A 14,366-nucleotide genomic window follows, 5' to 3' on the forward strand; every position below is an offset into this window, starting at 1 on the left:
GATGTCTTGCTTTTTTGTGAGAATTTGTAGGATTTCTCTCTTTTTCTAGGGTGTCCACCTAGGAATCCTAGGTGGCTTCACCTGGAGGCTTTAAAAGGAGCCTCCAATTAGTAATAGTAAGATAGACATTATTATGCATCTAGATCTAAACATATCTAGGTGCATAGTAAAAATTATGCATCTAGAAATACTAAAACGATCTACAATTCGGGACGGATGGAGTAGTATATTGCAAATGAACTAAGGAGCATTCATGATTAAGAAAATCGAGATGGTCAAGTTCTAGCGAACAGTTGAGCATCTACATAGCTCGCTTTTAGTGGGACTTATCTAAAAGAATTCAATTGCACTATTTAAGGAAAAAAATCGCAAATGTTTTGTACCTAGTCATATTTGCATCATGGTTTTCCTCCCTACCAACTGCTCAAGATGCTTGGCATCTTACACATAGATATCTTTAATTGCTTATTTCATTTAGTCGAACAACTGCTGCTGATTGGCTGCAGACACACCGTTCAGATGGCATCACTATCACATTTCTTGCCTCTTGTTCCGGTACCATTTCTTTATACTTTTCTCAATGAAGAATAGAAACGACTGACCATCCATTAAATCCATAGTGCAGTCGAAGTGGTAACTAATGTAAGATACTATGAGCCGTTAATCCATTATGATTTGCAGATACCCCCAAAAATAATATTTTGGATTGTTTCTACTTTCTACTACCCACGCTGATTCTGTTCACCTCCTGTTCTTTTCAATGTGCCTCACGCTCATAATAAAAATATTACGATTCATCTTCACATCTTTCAGGTTTCATATACCAGTGAGATAACCTTCAACTTCGGCACTTGAGGGAGCCATCAACTGCTCAGTCACAAGAAGTAGCTGATCACCAAAAAACATATAACTTCCATGGCCCTAGTACGCACGCCTTTCTTGGCCACACTAAACGAGACAGGGTCCTAAAATAGGAATTGCTACAATATATGTTCCTGAATTTTTGTTCTTCTTCGGTCGAAGCTTTCAACAATCAATCAGGCATCCGATTCCAGCTTGCTGCTGCTTCTCCACGCAAGTAACGCGAAGCTCGCCCCAATCTCCCAATAACACGGTCAACTGAATGAAACCGAGATTTCAGTCACCTGACACGTAGGAAATCCGCTCAATTTCCAATTGCCTTTATGGAGTTTACGTGGTTTCCTATTCTCAGTCATGTTCCGGTCTGTACAAACAACGAGCCAGAGATGCACGAAGCGCGACAGGTGAACATTCCCGCAGCAAACGGCCCATTAAGAAATTTCCCGCGTCAATTTAAAATCCTCACGTTCACTTGGCATACCCCAACGACCTGGGGACTGGGAAACGCATCATCACCATCACTTCGTCAGTACAAGAACAGAGGAGGCGATGTCCGGACCTCTGGCGTGGGGAGCTCTCTGCTTCCTTGCCGTCTCGACCGTCCTGTGCACCGTCGATCTCCGTTCCGATGCCACCAGGTCCGCCGCCGTGCTCTCCCTCGACGACTACGAGGAGGATAGCGACGACGGCTCACCCTCCTTCTCCTTCACCTTCCCGGAGACGCGGCCGCGCGGGCTGGTGTTCGGGTTTTACGACGAGACGTGCCCGGACGCCGAGGAGATCGTGTCGTCCACGGTGCGGGGGCTCTACCACACGGACCCCAACGTCGCTGCCGCTCTCGTCCGCCTCTTCTTCCACGACTGCTTCATCCACGTACGTACAGACACAAACCCCGTGCCCGGCCTCCTCATGTCGCCGTATTTTAGTTGCCTGCGACGCTCACGCGCGCACATGCCGAGATGCCGTCCTCTCCTGGATGACGCGCGTGCAGGGCTGCGACGCCTCGGTGCTCCTGGACCGCGTCGGCGGCCGCAAGTCGGAGCGGGACGCCGCCCCGAACCAGTCGCTGCGAGGCTTCGGCGCCGTCGATGCCATCAAGCGGAGGGTGGAGGCGGCGTGCCCCGGGACCGTCTCCTGCGCGGACATCCTGGCCCTCGCCGCGCGGGACAGCCTCGTCCTGGTGGGCGGGCCTACCTACCCGGTGCTCACCGGCCGCCGCGACAGCGCCCAGAGCTCCTACTACGACGTGGGCGGAAACATCCCGGGGCCGAACGCCACCTACGCCATGACGCTCGACGCGTTCGCGCGCCGCGGCTTCACCGAGCGCGAGACCGTCGCGCTCTTAGGTCCGTCTGCGCGCGTCCTCTGTCTGCCGATTTGAGGCCTCCGAAGTAGCCTGACGCCTTTTCACGCTTCTTGGCGCGCGCGCTCCCGCAGGAGCGCACAGCATCGGGAAGGTGCGGTGCAGGTTCTTCACGGACAGGATCTATAACTTCGCCGGGACGGGCGTGCCGGACGACTCCATCGACCCGGACATGGTGGGCGAGATGCGCGCGGTGTGCGGCGGCGACGGCGCGGCGCCGATGGAGATGGGGTACTACAGGCAGGGCCGGGAGGTGGGGTTCGGCGCGCACTACTACGCGAAGCTGCTGGAGGGGCGGGGCATCCTGCGCGCGGACCAGCAGCTCACGGCAGGGAGCACCGTGCGGTGGGTGCGCGTGTACGCGTCCGGGGCGCGCGGCGAGGAGGTGTTCCGCGAGGACTTCGCGCACGCCATGGTTAAGCTGTCGGCGCTCGCGCCGCTCACCGGGTTGGACGGACAGGTGCGGATCAGCTGCTCCAAGCCCGTCGAGGACAACTGAACCGTAACTGTGGGGGTTGTGTTTATGCATGCCATGTAGTATGTGCTGGTAATTGACTATTGTCACATGCGCATTTTGTGAACAATAGCACTAACCATTGTAAAGGTTACTATGAACCAATGTTTTCAAGTCGTCCTTGTCGAACCCGAGGCGACTTGGCAAAATCCCGATTAGTCAGCCGATTAGTCCCGATTAATCACGATTAATCGTCCGATCAGGGATTTATCGGTGCCATAGCGACTAGGTTCGATAACACGATTTCATAACATTGCTATGAACAGTAATCGTTCTAACTGTTGCATTCCAACTTTCCACAGAAAACCAAAATATTTTCCATTTCTAATTTTGTTTTTTTTAAAAGGAACTTTTTCCGTTTCAAAGAAAATGTCATTGTCGTTTAAAAAAAGCGGAACTTTTGAACATTTTTTTATCGGAGCAAGAGCAGTTTGTTGGGTTGACGAGCTGGCTAAGCTCAGTTCTGTTCAGCTTGAATCGCGGGTTGGGCTTGGGCCAAGCCTTTTTTAGATTGTTTTTTTTTTGAAACATTTTTTAGATTGTGTCTATTCGATTCAGCTCGCAGTCTCTGGCTGGCCTGACGAGATGATCATGCGGGCTGCTGTTTTGCGCATTGCGAATTTCACATCCCATCCCATTTTACCTGCACGCCATATCGTGATATTGAGAGTTGAGGCACAGACGCACAGTAGTCTTTTACCAACGGGCAACGGCCAAGACAGGTGGTTAATGCCATTGGATGAATGGGTATATACTCCATATCTCATGACGAAACATATATACATGGTGATACGCCTAGCGGAGGACAATTGTACTTGTATCTCGCTCCATATGCTTTCCTGTCTGAGTCCACTCTCGAGGATACTCCTGGAGTCCAGAGGTAACAAGGAGGCGCACGTACGCCTGATGAAACAATGGATCGCTCATCTTTTGAGGCTCTCTACCTAGCCAGAGGCCCAGAGCAGCAGCAGCCCATGACTTTGGTTGGTGTAGAGGAAACGGACAAGCGTATTTCAGCAGCATGACTTGGCTATTCGAGTTTTCTTTCCCTTTCTCTATAGCGTATTTATTGCGCCTTGCATAGCGCTGTGCACCACGGGCCCACGGCACGGCAGTAGTGCAGGCTTCTGTGCAATCTCTTCTCAGCGGTACTACATCCCTATGGTTCCAATCGATTGCATCTTTGCGCTCGCAACGCAATGCCAATGCTGCCAGCTTTGGAGGCAGAGTTTCTTCATCCCTCTAGAATTGGAGTGGACGCTCGTGGACACTCTAGCTCCTTCACAATTGATCGCAAGTCCCAAGTTAGCAGGAGTGCAGGAGAGCTAGTCCTATTTCTGGCGAGCCCACCCCATATTTCAAGCTGCACCGCAGCCTCAACGAACCAGTGAACCCAACCACAGCCAGCCAACCACCACCGAGGCCACTGGCCACCCAACGGCGAAGGCATGCAGCTAGCAGAGCGGCGACGCAGCACCCCAATTCAACCCCGGAATCCGGAAAACCAGGGCGCAGGGGCGACCCCGGCGGGTCGAGTTCGAAACAGCCGGGCCATTTGTCCCGGCGCCCGCAGGGAATCCCGATGCGCGGGGAGGGGGGGAATCGCAAACGCATGCCATGCCAGCCCGCGCCTCCCACCCGGCGCTTGCCACCTCGCGCCCGCGCGGTTGGCCGCGCCCCCGCGGCCTCGCCCCGCGACGAGGGGGCGCTGCCTCTCCCCCACCTGCACCCATTTCAGAGCCCGCCCGCCACTTGTCACCGCGCGCCCCCCGCCTCCGCGTCTCCGCCCGCCCGCCCCATCCGGCTATAAAAGCCCCGCCCTCCCCAACCCTAGGCGCCGACGCCGCCGCCGCCGCCACCGCCGCTGCCTCCTCCTCCTCCTTCCACCATAGCCTTCTTCTTCCCCGCCGGTTCCACCGGCATGGCCGGCATCAGCAAGCGTCGAACCTCCCCGGTCTCCAGCTCCTCCTCCTCCGGCGACGGCATGCCGCGGCGGATCACCCGGAAGCCAAGGTCCGCCCGCCGCGGGCCCCGCGGCGCCATCAGGAGGCCTCCGGCGCCTCGACCTGTGAGTGCCTCGGAATTCACGGTCTCCTCCATCCTGCTGCTGTGCGGGTATTTATGCATCATCGTGCGCGAGGCGATTTTGGGCCGTCGTGGTGCGGTGGGCTGGAGGCCCAGAGGGGAGGAAACTGGCAATCCGGCCGGAATTCAGAATTTTCGTAGGCGATTTTGGGGTCTGATCCGTACGACTGCTGATCGGATTAGCGGATCGTTGTTTTCTAGCAGCTGCTTGCAGGTTTTGTCTGAATTCCACGATCAATTTGGGGGATCTAGTGTACGGATGTGTGCCTGACTACCATGGCGTAGGTGTGATCAATTGGCGGATGTATGCTGTAGATGTTGGCGTTAATGGTAGGCTGAGGAATGCGCCTTGTGGTGAAGCATACTATCTGTCGATTTCGTTATAGTGACACCTCATTCCAGTGTTGTTTGTGGGTAAGAAATGGCGAATTACCTATGTTTTGGGTCGATCGGAGATTCGGAGTAGTACAATTTTGGCATTGTGCAGTTTGACCACGTGCTGTCACACGTGGCACAATGTTAGAAGATGGCATATATGTAGATATCATATTGCTGTTTCAGGGCGATAGTAGCGTCATCGCGAGTGCACAACTTGCTTGTTACTGTGTGCATTGTCTGTACATGTGTGTTCTTATATATTTGTGTGCCGCAGCCCAAAATTGGTAGGAATTGGCTGTACCAGTGTGAATCGTTGGTTGACGCTGAGCCACTGACACTAGCCAGAAGTTACACAAGTGATTGAATTGATGCAAAGTGACTGATATTTGTCATGGACCACTATTCTGATTGGCAGCACTGGGCCACCATATATGGTATAAATTAAAGAGTGGCTCATTGGGCCCTGGTATTCTTGTCCCTCAGTGGTCATGTAACCTTCCATTTAAGCAAAGATAATAGATCTCTCCATAGAAAGTGCTGCCTTTGTTCTCCATGTTTTGATATGTATTAACCATTTTTTTTTAAAAAAAATAAATGTACTAACCATTCTGATAGTGGGAAATCTCCTCTTTCATGTGAGAGCGTGAGCCTTCTGCTGTGTTCCTGAAAAGGATTAGAAGACATGGGATTGGAGCTATGTTCAAATTAGCAGAAATTTATGTTTTATGGTACAATTTATTTACTGCTGATGAGTGGCATGACTCTGCTATGACGTGAACAGTAGTAGAATACTTGTATAATGCTTGTCTACTATGTGGTCATTTGGAAATGTTATTAATCTGATTATCTGTATTGGAAGGTAGATCAGTGAACTTGTTTGCGAATACAGAATAGCTCTTCCTATGTAAGAACTGTTGTTTTTTGCCCCAGTCTTTTTTTCCAATTATTGGTCTCTGAATGCATCTATCTTTGATGCAGGTAAATGAGCTGGACTTGAATACGGCTGCTCTTGATCCAGATGTAAGGTTTATACAGACATTTAGAGTAAATATTCCTTTTCAGAAAGAAAGCGTTAACAGATTAGAGCCCACTCTTCTGGGTTAATAGATTCTGCAATGTTTGTTTAGCACTATGCTACTGGATTGAGAGTTCTTCTGCAGAAGGAGCTCCGAAATAGCGATGTAAGCCAGCTTGGGAGAATTGTTCTTCCAAAGGTCAGTTATCAATGCAATCAATTTTCTCTTCAGAGTTTCCCAATTCCACTTATTTCATACACACTTTCCTCTCTAATGATTGATATTTGTTACTCATGAATGAATTCCACAGAAGGAGGCAGAGTCTTACCTCCCCACTCTAATATCGAAGGATGGAAGAAGTTTATGTATGTATGATCTGCTAAATGCACAACTGTGGACCTTCAAGTACAGGTGAGATCTTGTAAATTATTTGGCTCTAATGCATGTTACATTGAGTGCACTGAATCCTTCACTTTGCTAAAATTAATTAAGAAGAATAAAATGTTATGCTGCCAAGCAACTTACAGAACAATTTGTGGACATAAAATTAATGAGAAGCAACACATACTAATTCTTTTCATACTTTGTTCCTGATGTTATCTTAGCTTGAGTTGAATACTATCAAAATTGAGTAAGTTTATCTGGAAGAGGAAATTGCAGATAAGTTGTGGGCTTGTGGCGATCGGCTGATCTTGTGCCAGTATTCTTTTTTAGGGGAAATCATTAGAACTACGTCCTATGATCCCCTGAGATGAGTAATGTTTAAACTATAATCCTTTTTCAGAAAACTCCTCTATATCAATACACGACGGCAGTAATGCCGGCCGTTTAAAAAAAATCATTTCTAGAAATGTTACTATTTACAAGCAAACTGATTTTTTTTTTATTGTGATGCGGATTCTTCCTGTGAATAGGAAGAAATGTGGTTTCATTCTGCTGTTATTATTATTAAGGTTCTGCTTATCAACTAGAGTGATAGATTACAATTGTTCGTGCAGATATTGGCCCAACAATAAAAGCAGGATGTATGTACTTGAAAATACGGGTGAGTACTTTCCTTTGTATTATAAATTGGAAAAGTAAACTTTCACAAGTTCTCACCTACAATTAGTCAACTTCTATGAATGTTTTGTGTAAAAGGTTGTGCCATTAGGTTCATGTTTCAAGGTGTTTTTATTGTGATGTTGATTTTATAGAAATTGGCAATATGCTGAAAGAGAAATTAAAAGTTAAAGTCTAAGTACGTTCGAAAACTTTTTTCATATAAAATAAGCTTTACAATAATGGATGGTGAGGGTATTATTTTAGGCCAATGCTCTTACATTTTCTACACCTCTTTAAACATACCAGGAGATTATGTAAAAGCTCATGATCTTCGGCAAGGAGACTTCATTGTGATATACAAAGATGACGGGAACGACCGCTTTGTACTCACTTTTCCTCATCAGGATTTAACGAACTTGCACATTTTTCGACATTCTGTCAATAGTTGCTTATGGTGTGCTGTATTTTGTGAAGGTGATAGGAGCAAAGAAGGCGGGCTATGAACAGACTGCCACTGTTCCACAAATCCATCAGCATATGCATCTCTCTGCCACATTGCCAGCCCCACAAGTATTCCACGACTATGCAGCCCCTGTTGCACCAGAAGCTGATATGCTCGCAATTGTGCCCCAAGCCGACGAGATATTCGACGGGATACTGAACTCCCTGCCAGAGATACCAGTAGCCAACATGAGGTACTCCGACTTCTTTGACCCGTTTGGTGACTCCATGGACATGGCAAATCCCCTGGGCCCCAACCACTCCGTCAACCTGGCTACGCATTTCCATGACGAGAAGACTGGGAGCTCCTCGTTTCCCTACCCAAAGTCTGGGCCTCTGATGTGAGATCCAGGCAGAAAATCTGCTGATGGATCAGGCAATCCCCTGCATGGAGCTCAGAAATCTTCTCGTTGACGCCCATCGCTGTACATCCAAATAATCGGTGTCCTCATTTTGTATGTTGTAGAATATGATTGACCATCGCCTGCTGTTTATGTGTAAAAGGGTAACTCTGCAAAACTGAAAGTTGCATCAGATGCAACGCTGCGACGATCGAGGTTCTGGTGTTTCTTCCACCTCGTGAACGTGTGCAGGTACATAAACGAAAGACACCCTGTGCATTTACCTTCGCTAAGAGCCTGGTGTAGTTGGTTTGAGCAACTTCCACGTGGTTGGGCAGGCCCTCATCTGGGCGTCATGGATGCCAAGTTGCCAACCCTTTTTGTGTTCGTCTAAACGATACTTCCGGAACTGGTTCTTTGCATTGGCTGGAAAACACCTCTCTGATGTGCTGCGCCAGGTCAGGCTTCTCTGAAAGCTCAACGGATTGATCCATGGATTGTTCTGATCACTGAAGACTAGTCACCAAAGCACAGGTGCGCCCATTCCTGAGCCCTGAGCAGATTAGCCACCGTTCCAGTTTGACATCAAAAGAGGCTCAGATGTCGCAGTTCGACTGATGTGTCATTTTCATCACCAAAAAAGGGAACGATGTAACCAATTGTGACTGTGCATAGCAGCTTGAGGTAGAAAAATCTGTTGCTCGATATTGAGACCATCATATCTCGGTCGAAGGTCACGGCAAACATGTGCGTGCAAAACGAATGTGGACCGTAATGTGGCCACGTCCAAATGACACAGATTGGTAACGACTTGACCAAAAACACCTGAGCAAGCTCGCCAGTCGCCACCATGACCACATACACTGGGGACGAGCTCGGCACGTACGTAGTTTGGCCGGCACGTACAGGATGCAGGAGCTCGCAAAGAAAGTCGATGTCGTCGTCCTGTTTGGCTTGTGACCCCGAACGAACACGTGTGGAGACGCTGACCCATGGGTCAATACCGCAAAGATGCAGGAAAGGCCGGGAGCAAGGAGCAGAGCTGATGTTGGGTTCTGAAATGCTCTGAGCTGCATTAGTGTTGTTTTTGTTTTGGTTCGGTTTCCTACGGCCTCTGTAGTCTCTATTGTGTCTCGTTGTGTTTCTCTTTCCTGATGTACCCGTTATCAGATGCGTGTATAGAACTGATTCGCAATAACCCTGGTCCTGATGTCATGCTAATTGGACTGGCCGGGGCAAGGCCCTTGAGCTAAAAAAAAAGTACAGCGCGTTACTTCTGCTAACATATGCAACCAAATCGAGTTGTTATAAAGGCATTCACATGTGATTGCATGTTCTTGATTTTTGAGTTGGGTCTTGTTACCTGAGGTAAGAGGTCTAATGAGAGTGTAGACCTTTAATTTTCTTTTAAAAAGTAAAGCAATTAAAAGGACAACAAAAAAAAACTCGCTGCACCAGTTGATTTTGGATCTGTATGCATGGAAAGAAAATAGGAAAGTCACGCGTGCTGCCTTTTTTCTTATGAAAATGACACGTTGTTCAAACCGTTAAAAAGGAAAACGGCTTCATCCAAGAAGCCTCCCTTAAGGATCGAGACAATAAAGAAAACGGAAACGCTATGGTCGGGGCGTCCGGACGGTCGGACGCTCCCCACCGCTCCGTTCCTTATCTGTTTCTACCGTTTTTTCTTCACCATCCCTTTTCTTCTTCAACCTTCCATCCCGATGTATTCCTCATCCATCCCGACGGCGGCACGCTCCTCAACCCCGGCAGGCTCGTCCCGCACCCCGGTGGCCTCGTCCCCCACCCCGACGGCGGTGCGCTCCCCCACCGCGGCGTCCTCCTCGTCCACCCTGACAGCGGTGCGCTCCTCCACTCCGGGAACCTCGTCCCCCACCCTGACGGCGCCCCTCCCCCACTCCGGCGTCCTCAACCAACCGGGAGCGCCCAACACCCCCGAACCCGGTGGCCCTCTCCCCGACCCCGGCGAGATCCGAGCGGGGAAGGATCGGGCGGCGGCCATGTTGCAATAGGTATCTCACGATGTTGCAGTAGGGATTCTTGGATGTTGCAAGAGCTGTAAATGCGCACGAGTGTTGCGGATGAACGTATCGTTTGATGTTGCACGATTGATTTTCTGAGATGTTTCGATGTTGCAATAGTTGACTTTTGTTGTTTTATCTGTCATTTTTCATGTTGCAATATTTCTTCCCGTACGAGCTCAACCCCAACTCAACATATGATGATTTTTTTTTGAAAATGTTGCATGAAACATGTGTTCAATATTGCAGTGGGAATTTTTTCTCACGAATATTATGTTTACATTGAGCTATTTTTTCGCATCTTTTTCATGTTGCAACCATAGATTTTCGATGTTGCAACTATTTTATTTGATGTTGCAACGGAATATCGGATAATTAGTGGTATTTAATATGGTACTACTGTAGCTATCAGATTTAAAACGGATGGTGATACATGCGTCCGATGGGAGTTGTTCCCGCCGGACGTCCGGGTGCTGGCAAGCCTTAAAAGAAAAAGTTACTTTACTGCCTTCTCCCTCCTCCCCCAAGCATTTGTTCCTGAATTATGTACAGCTAAGACTTCATTTTGCCAAATATTTTTTCAAATGGCTTCAGTTCACTAAAATAATTTGTTTTTCAATTGAAGTCAAAGCCAGAGTCATGTTACAAGGAGTCAGAGTCCTAACAAACATACCCGTAGTTTATATCTTTGACACGTCAAAATATCTTGAAAAGCTGTCGCAGTTTGGTGCATCATTGTACCCGGAAAAAAAACTGTAAGAAGCTGTAGTCGCAGATATTTGGTGCGTTTACCCTCTTGGTCGAAAAAGCTCGTTGCTCGTTGCAATGGGCGAAGGCCGATTCAACACGGATGAAGCGGACACGTACCTTGGTGAAAAGAAAAGATGGATCGACATGTGTCAACATGCTGACCCATCAGGTCGCCCATTGCAAAATCGATGGGATTTGGGAATGGGCACAAGATGCACGAAAGGGATCATGCCATTCCCTCGCAATTGAAAAGAAGAGGATCGTGTCGCTGCCATCGTCATTCTCACGGTGCTTTCGTAACAAACGAACCTCAGTTGCTCAGAGGAAGTACGTTAAGGCAGACAGGCACGGTGCGATCAGATAATCATTCACCCCCAAATCCTAACTTTGGCACTATGCAAAAAGAAGATTCCCCATCATATCAAATTTGCGGTACATGCATGGAGTACTAAATGTAAACGAAATCAAAAACTAATTGCACAGTTTTGTTGTACTTTGCGAGACGAATCTTTTAAGCCTAATTAGTCAATGTTTGGACAATAATTTACAAATACAAACGAAACGCTACAATGTTGCTACAGTAATTTTGACATACCAAAGTTGGGCACCTAAACAAGACCCTATGCGATTCTCATGGCCCGAGATACGACCTGGTCACCTGGCCAGTGGCCAAGCGCCTGGCGGCTGCCTAGCCCGAGAGCGTCCGGTTCCTATCGCCGCCCGCGGGAGGGACGAGCCCTCGTTATGGACTGATGGCGCCAGCGCGCTTGCGCTTGCCAAGTCAAGCGCGGGAACAAAGTCACCAGGAAATTGAATCGGAAACACCACGCTACCACGGAAAGAACAGGTACCACAACTGTGACGCTTCTCTTCTCTAGACTCGGACGCGGGACACATGGCCTCTCTAGGTCGTTTGTGTGTTCTTCTTTGGTTGGGTTCCCGGGGACCGGGGGCAATGATATAATACCCCGGGGATCAAAGGCTAGGAAAATGTCATGAGGTTCTCGTATAGTTCACGTAAGTGGAACCTTGATGGATATTTCTATGACGTTCTCCGACTAATTTATAAAGCGGCTTAAAATCTCAACACTCTGGAAAAGTGCAAATTTCTATGACTTTAGTTTGAGGCAAGTGCAAATTTATTTTAAAAATCACAATCATAGAATTTTGTAGTAAGTTGTGCACCATATTACTTTTTACCACACGGTCGCACACTCGCAGCCCTTAAAAAAATTGTAGGACTAGAATTGAAAACTGTGGTTGGGTCATGTGTGCCTACATTGTTTGTCTACGACCTTGATGTAAGCAATGATAAGAAAACTAGTCAAATCTGACGCCGTGCATCTTTCGGGTGCACGGCAGCACCAGAAGGTTCCGAAGCACTGGATTTGCTCTCTGTCCATCGACGCTAAAAAACGTCATGACGAAATGATGGACCAAACTTCGTCACACAAAACGCAGTATGTACTAGGTGTGCGTACGGGTGGTAAAGGATCCTCTAATTTACTCTATTAAAGATCTGAGTTTAAATATTATATATAGACAGGTTTAAGCATTACCAATGGATGTACGTGCGTGCGTGCGTGCGGTGTGCTGATTTCCAAGAGAGTCGCTGTTCGACGCGCCGCACCCGATCCGCTGCTCGCCTTGGCTTCCTTCCGCTCCCCGCTCTCCTCCGCCGCGCATCGCCGCATCCGCTCTCCCGCGCCCGAATACGCGACAGCGGCCTCCCGGCCCACTCACGAGCTCGCGGCCGCGTCTACCTGGTGCGCCGTACACGTTCGCGTCCCCCCTCAAAACCGGACCCCACCTCCTCGTGTACACTTGTCCCCTCCCCCCTTCTCTCGCACGCTTGGTGCATTCGGGGGGTCGGCCGTTGGAGCAGTTCGCCAGGCCGCCGCGATGGCGACGGCGTGCCCGGCGGGACGCGCCGGTGGGGCAGCCGAGGCCCGCGGCGCTGCGGGGGACGCCGCCGGGAGGGGCGGCAGCAGGCGGAGGAGCGTGTACCTGATGGAGTGCGTGCCGGTGTGGGGCTGCGCCACGACCCGCGGCCGCCGCGCGGGGATGGAGGACGCGTGCGCCGCTGTGCCCCGCTTCGCCGACGTGCCGGTGCGGATGCTCGCGGGTGCGCGGGAGCTGGACGCGCTCGGGATCGGCGTCGACGCCGCCGCCGCCCTGCAGCTGCCCATGCACCTCTTCGGCGTGTACGACGGGCACGGCGGATCCGAGGTCGGGCTCCGCGTTCCTAACTCCAACGAAAAAGCACATCAACCTTTCGATCCATCACCCACCAGTCGTCATGCGTGCTCCGGCGTTGTCCGCGCAGATGGCCAACTACTGCGGGGACAGGATCCACGTCGTGCTGAGGGAGGTGCTGAGCAGAGCCGCGACAGGGTTGGAGGAATTGGGGGAGCTGGACATCACGGAGCACTGGGACAAGGTTTTTGGTGATTGTTTCCAGAAGGTAGACGACGAGGTGTCGGGGGAAGCGAGCAGGTTCTGCGGTGGCGTCAGCGAGGTCCGGCGCAAGCCTGTTGCGGTTGCCAACGTCGGCTCCACTGCTGTTGTGGCGGTCGTCTGCTCTTCTCATGTCATAATTGCGAACTGCGGGGATTCACGCGTGGTGCTCTGCCGCGGGAAGGAGCCCATGGTTCTGTCCATGGATCACAAAGTACATTCGACACCAACTATTGAGTTAGACTGCATCTAGTAATGGTGAATTGCGTCTTACATGCTTTTTGTTGTTTGAGCCTGATAGGAAAGATGAGTGCGCGAGGATTGAGGCCGCAGGAGGGAAGGTCATCAACTGGAATGGTCATCGAGTCTCTGGTATACTTGCTATGTCACGGTCAATCGGTAAGTCAGTTGCGTCCTGTATGCCCAATGGCTCTGGAAGTTTTGACAATGGCTAATACTGGTTATCAGTTGTATTTGTTGACACATCTGGCTCCACTGAAACACTTCCATTATCATAACTTTGGCTGTTTCTCTTCAGTTCAACCATGGAAATTAAGTTGTTCTCTTCAGTTCAACCAATTTCTCTGTGAACGGGATAACATTTGTCTACCATCCATTACTAACATCAACTGGATATTTCCATCGCCATGCAGGGCACCGATATGTAAAACCATTTCTCATTCCAAAGCCAGAAGAGTTATTGGAACCTCTGCTGCTAGTCTACAGCCGTTGCAAGGCAACTTTTCTTCTGTAGTTTTAAATAATTGTATCTGTATATCCTTATAGGTGTAATTCCAATGAATGGGGTGGTCGGTTGTCTATCCCTCTGTAATTTCGGGCGGTTCAGTATTGTGATTTGCATCAGTTTCAGAACAGCCTTGTGAATGTAGTGGTCTTTTGTCCAATAGTAGAGCCTTGTACAGCAGTGAGCAGTGGGATTGTCACTGAAACTTGCTTGTGTACCACAGTACCACTAGATTTGCTTCCTAGTACTGATGTGTGCTTTCCCCCTAT

At 49.4% G+C, this 14,366-nt stretch overlaps 3 protein-coding genes across 5 annotated transcripts; all 3 read left to right on the forward strand.

Annotated features, from left to right (window-relative positions):
* The first annotated feature begins 1,366 nt into the window (after nucleotides 1-1,366).
* LOC117859035 (peroxidase 57) lies at nucleotides 1,367-2,867 on the forward strand. The gene is made up of 3 exons (XM_034742205.2): nucleotides 1,367-1,734; nucleotides 1,853-2,207; nucleotides 2,299-2,867. The coding sequence occupies exons 1-3, from the start codon at nucleotides 1,411-1,413 to the stop codon at nucleotides 2,721-2,723; spliced, it is 1,104 nt and encodes a 367-aa protein (XP_034598096.1). The 5' UTR covers nucleotides 1,367-1,410; the 3' UTR covers nucleotides 2,724-2,867.
* A 1,792-nt stretch (nucleotides 2,868-4,659) lies between these two features.
* LOC117859055 (B3 domain-containing protein LFL1) lies at nucleotides 4,660-8,889 on the forward strand. The gene is made up of 7 exons (XM_034742229.2): nucleotides 4,660-4,806; nucleotides 6,180-6,221; nucleotides 6,329-6,415; nucleotides 6,528-6,628; nucleotides 7,216-7,262; nucleotides 7,568-7,644; nucleotides 7,736-8,889. Exons 1-7 carry the CDS (start codon nucleotides 4,660-4,662, stop codon nucleotides 8,105-8,107), a joined length of 873 nt encoding a protein of 290 aa, XP_034598120.1. The 3' UTR covers nucleotides 8,108-8,889.
* Nucleotides 8,890-12,378: 3,489 nt separating this feature from the next.
* Nucleotides 12,379-14,365, forward strand: LOC117858467 (protein phosphatase 2C 50). Of its 3 annotated transcripts, none has more exons than XM_072293675.1 (4): nucleotides 12,379-13,124; nucleotides 13,222-13,566; nucleotides 13,646-13,751; nucleotides 14,006-14,365. In XM_072293675.1, the coding sequence occupies exons 1-4, from the start codon at nucleotides 12,798-12,800 to the stop codon at nucleotides 14,104-14,106; spliced, it is 879 nt and encodes a 292-aa protein (XP_072149776.1). In that variant the 5' UTR covers nucleotides 12,379-12,797; the 3' UTR covers nucleotides 14,107-14,365. The 3 variants fall into 3 exon arrangements, 2 of the variants coding, with proteins under 2 accessions (XP_072149776.1, XP_034597429.1); XR_004640970.2 differs by having other exon boundaries at nucleotides 12,422-13,124; nucleotides 13,654-13,751; XM_034741538.2 differs by having other exon boundaries at nucleotides 12,422-13,124; nucleotides 13,654-14,365.
* Nucleotide 14,366: the final 1 nt, after the last annotated feature.

The sequence above is a fragment of the Setaria viridis genome, chromosome 5 (genome assembly GCF_005286985.2).
Source record: "Setaria viridis chromosome 5, Setaria_viridis_v4.0, whole genome shotgun sequence".
NCBI classification, from domain to species: Eukaryota; Viridiplantae; Streptophyta; class Magnoliopsida; order Poales; family Poaceae; genus Setaria; species Setaria viridis.